We start from the raw sequence: 7,243 nt of genomic DNA on the forward strand, positions 1-7,243 counted from the left end.
AATTACTCAAAATTGATACTTATATAGTGCTACATCCCTGACCCATCTCTTAAAATAAAGATTATCTACTAATTATAGCTGTAATATACATTATGGTTTAACATACAGAGGCTGCATCCAGCTCGGCCTCTGGTCTCAACAGCAGCACACTCTGATCAATGGCCCGCACGGAGCACAAGGAGCCAGGGCTGGCTTTCAGGTTAAGAGATGTCCTCTCTCCAGGCAGTGCAGTGGGAGACGAGAACTTTAAGGACATCTGTAAAAGCACAGGCACACTCTCATCACACATTATTAATGATAACACACACACACACACACATAAAAGCTTAAAAGGCACATTGAGTTCTAAAATAAGATTTCAAGTGGGATTTTCTGACCTTGTTTGGTAAACATTCTTCAATGGGGAAATTCATACTGTCTGCTACAGCTTCTCCGTTGGGAAGAACTGTGTAAACCACCACCTGAGCGTATGGAGTCAGAGATGCCATCTTCTTCAGTGTGAATGTCAGCTCTCCTTTGTTTTCTTTTATGAAAGAGAGAGAGCATTTGTGGAAACAAAAAGGTGCATACTGAAGCACAATGTACGCAGACCGTAAAAATACACATAGACAATAAGACAACAAAGTGATTGCTAATGTAAAAGAGCTGTGTACCTTTCTCAGCGTTCACTCTCACAGACAGACGACCATTTTGAGCCATGCTGCCTCTGGACAAGACCTGGAGTGCAGAGAGATGATTACTGTGTGACAATTTATGTAGTGCATAAACAGCTTCAGTAGCATTGAGCATTGTGATTTTTTTTCATAATCTTTTCTCCTTTGTGATAATGGCCACAGATATTAAAATTATGTCCAGTCCTGCTAATTATTTTCATATTATGGCAGCAATAAACTGATATTTATATTGAGATTTGCTAAAAATGACATTTAACAGAATTATTACATTTGTAGTGTTTTTAAAATTAGGCATTAATATAAATGTAACAACTGGGAAAATGAGCACAATATAATAATACATAATATAAGCTTCCAATATAAACCTGCACTCTAAAAAAATGCTGGGTTAAATAGGGACAAACCCAGCAAATGGGTTGTTTTGACCCAGCGGTTGGGTTACTACCCAGAAGGTTGGGTTAAACATTCAATCCAACCGCAGGGTCAAAACAGCCCAATTGCTGGGTTTGTCCCTATTTTACCCAGCACTGGGTTGTATTTAACCCAGCATTTTTTAGAGTGTACATAGATAATCAAATAAATCTGTAATACTGGCTTACAACCAATATGGTGCTGGTATATCATGCTTCCTTAAAAAAAAAAAAAAATGACCAAGCAATTGATGGACAAACCACAACAACAACAAAAAAGAGTGTCAGTGTTAAACGTACAATGTAGAAGAAATCCAAGGTTTTCTGGCCTGTTTTCAGTGCATTGCCCTGAATGATGTAACTGGCCGTCACTGTTGCATCACTGTTACAGCTGAGCTTCCCTGGAGCCTTCGTCAACATCAGGAAGCTTTTACTTTTGGAGTGAAAGGGTCTTACGTAGATATAGCTTGATGGGTAATTCTGAGAATCAGTCTGTTCTCCTTTATAACGGACCTAATTAAAACAAGTTTGAAAATCTATACCCGAATTATATACATAAACATCATGTTAGAAAACAAAAACATGTAAGAGTATACCTGTAATTGCACAGGTTGTTCTGACCAATCCAGAGTGTTGAAGGAGAAGTGGGCAGTACCATTGATGTCTGTCGTCAGGGCCACATTGTCACTTTTATTACCATAATTTGCATATACAACCACTGGCTCATTTTTCATTGGTTTGGAAAATGAATCAGTGACCACACACTGTAAAAAAAAAAAATAAAAAAAAAGTTCACAAACACTTCCTGTACACAACATGGCTATGCTAACTGCTAAATGCTTTCACTGCTAAACAGGTTTATTTATTAATGTTGCATTTTACAAAGTCAGACAAAAATAGCAGTTATGGTACAGTTATGAACTTTTTATGAAGATGGTTATAAAAGCACACGTGGACTGTAGAGTTACATTTGGAGCATTCGTTCAATAATTAGTAGCAAAACTTATGACATCAAGCTAGCTGTTACCTTTCCCTTAAAGAGCATGCCAGGCCTGTATGAATCTGGTGTGTCCTCAAAGTTAACATAGATATAACCCCCGGTAAACGTAGCTGAGGTAGAAACCTGCGTAGTTATCCCTGGAGTAACAAAAGACCATCTTTCATTACTCTATTTTGGAGAATACAAATGGACAACAGCCGTTTGTTTTATACTCTCACCTGTTCCAGTCTCTTCCACAACACAATTCACTGTAAAATACCCACTGGAACTAATGCCAAATTCTGTCACATCTATCACTCGAGACCCACAGCCAGTCTTGTCAGTCTGAATGAATAAGAATGAAAAGAAAACGGTTATTTAGACTTCTAAAATACAGTATGTTGCAGTATGGACCCTTGTGAAAAAGTACACTTCAACATACATGTAATGTTAAAGAAGTACTTATAACAGAAATATATACACTACCAGTCAAAAGTTTTTGAACAGCATGCTTTTTAAAGTCTCTTATGTTCACCAAGGCTGCATTTATTTGATCCAAAATACAGCAAAAGCAGTAATATTGTGAAATATGTTTACTATTTAAAATAACTGCTTTATATTTGATTATATTTTAAAATGTAATTTATTCCTGTGATTTCAAAGCTGAATTTTTGAATCATTACTCCAGTCACATGATCCTTCAGAAATCATTTCCCTTGGAGTCAGTAAAATAAATGTATACTGACTCCAAGCTTTTGAATGGTATAGCTTATAAAGTTACAAAAGCATTTTATTTCAGATAAATCTTTGGATCTTTCTATTCATCAAAGAATCTTGAAAATAAATGTACTCAGCTGTTTTAAATACTGATAATGATAATAATTAAAAAAATAATTATTCTGTTTCTTGAACAGAAAATCAGCATATTAGAATGATTTCTGAAGGATCATGTGAAGACTGGAGTAATGATGCTGAAAATTTAGCTTTGATCAAGGAACAAATTACATTTTAAAATATATTCAAATAGAAAGCTGTTATTATAAATAGTAAAATTATTTATAATATATCAAATAAAATAATTTGCCGTATTTTGGATCAAATAAATGCAGGCTCGGTGAGCAGAATATACGTTTTTAAAAAACATAAAAAAATCCTACTGTTCAAAAACTTTTGACTGGTAGTGTAAGTGTACTTTATATAACCCTAATTCCAAAAAGTTGGGACGCTGTGTAAAAGTAAATAAAAAATAGCATTCTGTTTTTACTTACATTTTACACAGCGTCCCAACTTATTTGGAATTGGAGTTGTAAGAATACACTTAAGTGCTGAATGTAATGTATTCGGACGCTTAATTGCATGTTAATTGCAATTAAATGAAATGATGAATGTTCTATAGTTTCAGTTTTTTTTTTTTTATATATATTAAAAAAGTGTTTTTACCCACTAAGTAAGACTGAAGTACATTGTTATATGTAATTTCTTAATTACTTCTGTTGTCTTTGAAATATGGTTAAAGACTTTACTTTAACATTTTAACTTGAAGAGTACTGCCAAAAGCCCCGACAAGCATTATGGAAGTTGCCTAAATGCGATTTGAATAAGGGTCCTAAACAACAGTGGCACATAATGAGTACCCCTAAAATATACACACATTAAGTGCTATATTGAATACTACAATACAGTGATATCAGATCATTGTTATTTCTTGTAATTGGGACCCTATGATATTTAAAGATGCTTATTAGTACAGTGTTTTTAGGATTACAAGCCCAAAAGGTAACAGTTTTGTGTGTGCAAAAGGGTAACGCACCATCATTGAATATTTCTTGCATATTTTTAACAAGTCAGGATCAGAACCAGGTCTCCTCGCATAGATATCATAGCTGTGGCCACACACTTCAGCATTCACAGACCCCTGCACAGGCTTGCCATAAGTGTATCTAAAGACAATGAAAAAAAGTATTTCATCAGGCTGAACATGGTACTGTAACACAGGTATGCATCTCATTTATCTGCAAAGAAATGAACATTATTTGTAAAAAAAAAAAAAAAAATCGTACTTTGCACAAACTTTCAGAGTGACCTTTTTGTCCTTGGACGTTATAACGGATGGAAAATCGATGTTCACTTCATATTTTGGCAGAACTAAAAGAGATATGTGGGGAAAATACTTTCAAAAATTGTAGCTGATCAATATTGGACTGACAAAAGTTAAATCCTGGTTCTGACCATATTCTTTGATTTCAAAGGAGTGTTTGGATATTTGTTGGTTCTTATCATCCCAAGCAGTGATCGTGTAGAAACCCTGAGCAGCTTCTGGAGACATGGAGTGGGACAGATCCAAAATGCCAATCCTTGTGGCCTGATTCAACCACTGACCAATGCGATTTGAATAAGGGTCCTAAACAAGAGTGGCACATAATGAAAAAGCCTAAAGTGAAATCAACCTGCATTTAAGTAAAGTAACAAACAATGAACAGATCATGGCTTCTTCAAGGATTTTACCTGGAGTTCTACAGTTCGAAACTGCAAGAGTAAGACAGAAGAAAATGAGTTGAGTTAGATCAAAAGAATATAAATATATTTTGCCAGCACTTCAACTGAAAAAAAATAAAAGAAAGAATTTTCACGTAAATTAAATTAAATTTACCACTTGATTGTGAGGCAAGAGACCAGAATCCAGAGACACAATGCGAAATTTAACTGGGGAAGAAAAAAATTGAGACACAATATTAACACATACAGTATGCAATGCGGAAAGACTCGCAGGCTCACATTAATAAGAACAAACGAGCACTGACAACTTTAACTGTTTTGGAAGAATTTACAAAGACATTACTTGTTTGTCCAGGCTTATAGATAGGCTTGTCTGATTGGATGAAAAGAAGATTTTGGGGGGGTTTTATGAGGATCTGAGTGGTTTTCTTCAGGGATGTTTCGGCCCCTTGGATTGCAACATTGACGGATGCCACAGACTCTACAGTGACTACAGGGACCTGAAAAATACAAATCAAGAAAATATTGAGCGTATAACTCCACTTACAGACTGCAGACTATAGGTTTGAAAGCAACATCAAGACTACAGTGTGATCGCTGAACAATTTAGTAGTGGAAAATATATGCAAGATGAATGATAAATGTAAGTTTTAGGGTTTTACTTGCAAATTAATATGTCTTATTATGGAAAGGCCCTTTAACCTTAATGTCACGTTATACATTTTTTGATGTATAGGAAAGAGCTATGAGACAGTATATTGAGTACACTGACCTTAAAAGGAACACATTTGTAGAAATCATTTTTAATGAAGCCCTGTTGTAGAATGGTCAGATCGAGATTGTTAGTGCTCAAAGTCACCACTATAGAAAGTGTCTCTTTGGGCTCATGGATATGCGCACAGAGAGTCTCTGTGCTGCCACCCACCGCCTGAGATGTGACTGTCACCAGGTATATGCTGAAAGAAGACAAAACACATTCAGAGACTTGCATAAACCATCCAATGACAATAAAATGGTTTTAAAAGCATAAGTTTAGTGTTGCATGAGCCTAGGGTTGTTTTGGGTTAATACACAGTTGAGAAAGTGACTTGTAATTTTTATGAATGTGTCTGGAATCTTCACTGGGTGTCTTTATGGATGAGTGCACAAAAAAAAAAAGGAAGTTGCCTAACTTTGGTGCAGTATAAATGTGGCACGATTATAAATTACCTTAGAATTAAAATATTAAAATATTAAATATATATAGCGTTATGTTGCAATACACTTTAAATAAATATAATAATCACATTTATATTTTACTTTTTGACTACCAGTTAAAAGTTTAGAATAATAATGAGTTTTTATGTTTTTGAAAAAAGCCTCAAAGTTACCAAGGCTGCACTTATTTGATCAAAAATATAGTAAAAACAGTAATATTATGAAATAGTATTATAATTTAAAATAACTATTTCTTTTTAAAAATTTAATTTATTATTTTGATGGCAAAGGTGAATTTTCAGAAGCTATTGCTGCAGTCTTCAGTGTCACATGATCCTTCACAAATTAATTATTAATTATTAAAAATATTTATTAATAAATAATTATTAATTATTAAAAATAGTTCTTAGTATCAAAGTTCAAAACAGATTTTGCTAATTAATATATTTGTGCTAATTAATAAAAAACATGATGCTTTTTTCAGGATTATTAAATGAGCAGAAAGTTCAAAAGAGCAGCATTTAATGGAAATAGAAATCTTCCAACATAATAAATTACACTTTTGATAAACTTAATTTGTCCTTGCTGAATAGAAGTATTATTGTTTAATCCTGCTGAAAATTCAATTTGCCATCAAAATAATAAATTAAAATATATTCAAATAGAAAACAGATCTATTAAGTTGAAATAATATTTCACAATATTAGAGTTTTTTTCTGAATTTTTGATGCAGTCTTGGTGAGCAAACTAATAAAGGTAAAGTTTTATCATTTATTGGGCATTCCCAGAATTCCCTGCACATACCGTGACATTTGATTCTATTTTGTATTTTTAGTTATTAGTTTAGCATTAATTAGTGCTATGTGTGATACTGATGCTGTTTTGTGTTTGTATGCAGGGGTAGACTGGGGCTAAAATGTGGCCCTGGACTTTCTGGCACAGAGCAGCCCACCACACCATAAACCCACCAGCTCGAGCAATTTTTAACACCACTTACTAACATAAAAATATAACACAATACAGAAATAATAATGCCATCCTTTTTTCCTTTTTCTTTTAAATGAAATTCTTATCATTAACATCAATGAATGACTGACGTATTTCTTTACATTACAATTTGTCTTTCCTGCTTTATATAACAAATAGTAAATAATTTAGAAGAATTTTTACACATCTCTTAGATGGATAGTTTAATATATCACTAAAGTTAAATGCCTACCATAATATCAGTCCATATGACACGATGCTTTGCTCTGCTCTAGAAGACTTGGAATGTAGTGCAGAATGTGGACTGTTTTATGGTGCCTTTCTTTCTATTGGTCAGAAATCATTCTAATATGCCGAAACATTTCTGATTATTATCAATGTTGAAAATAGTTGTGCTGCTTCATATTTTTTATGGAAAATGTGGTACATTACCATTCAGTCTAGGGTAAGATTGAAAAAAATATATAAATTAATTAATTATTTGTTTAATTATTTAATTA

General features: G+C 33.5%; 1 protein-coding gene across 1 annotated transcript; it reads right to left on the reverse strand.

Moving 5' to 3' along the window:
* Window positions 1-97: 97 nt before the first annotated feature.
* LOC107728093 (alpha-2-macroglobulin-like protein 1) lies at window positions 98-5,515 on the reverse strand (the record flags this gene model as incomplete). Its single annotated transcript, XM_016538170.1, has 14 exons — window positions 98-256; window positions 378-523; window positions 654-717; window positions 1,385-1,597; window positions 1,681-1,848; window positions 2,112-2,221; window positions 2,303-2,408; window positions 3,874-4,003; window positions 4,124-4,208; window positions 4,293-4,464; window positions 4,569-4,589; window positions 4,714-4,766; window positions 4,903-5,059; window positions 5,332-5,515. Coding segments are annotated over 14 exons (1,768 nt in total), but the record flags the coding sequence as incomplete, so codon positions are not given.
* Window positions 5,516-7,243: the final 1,728 nt, after the last annotated feature.

This window comes from Sinocyclocheilus rhinocerous, unplaced genomic scaffold (genome assembly GCF_001515625.1).
Source record: "Sinocyclocheilus rhinocerous isolate Xijiao unplaced genomic scaffold, SAMN03320098_v1.1 scaffold2202, whole genome shotgun sequence".
NCBI classification, from domain to species: domain Eukaryota; kingdom Metazoa; phylum Chordata; class Actinopteri; order Cypriniformes; family Cyprinidae; genus Sinocyclocheilus; species Sinocyclocheilus rhinocerous.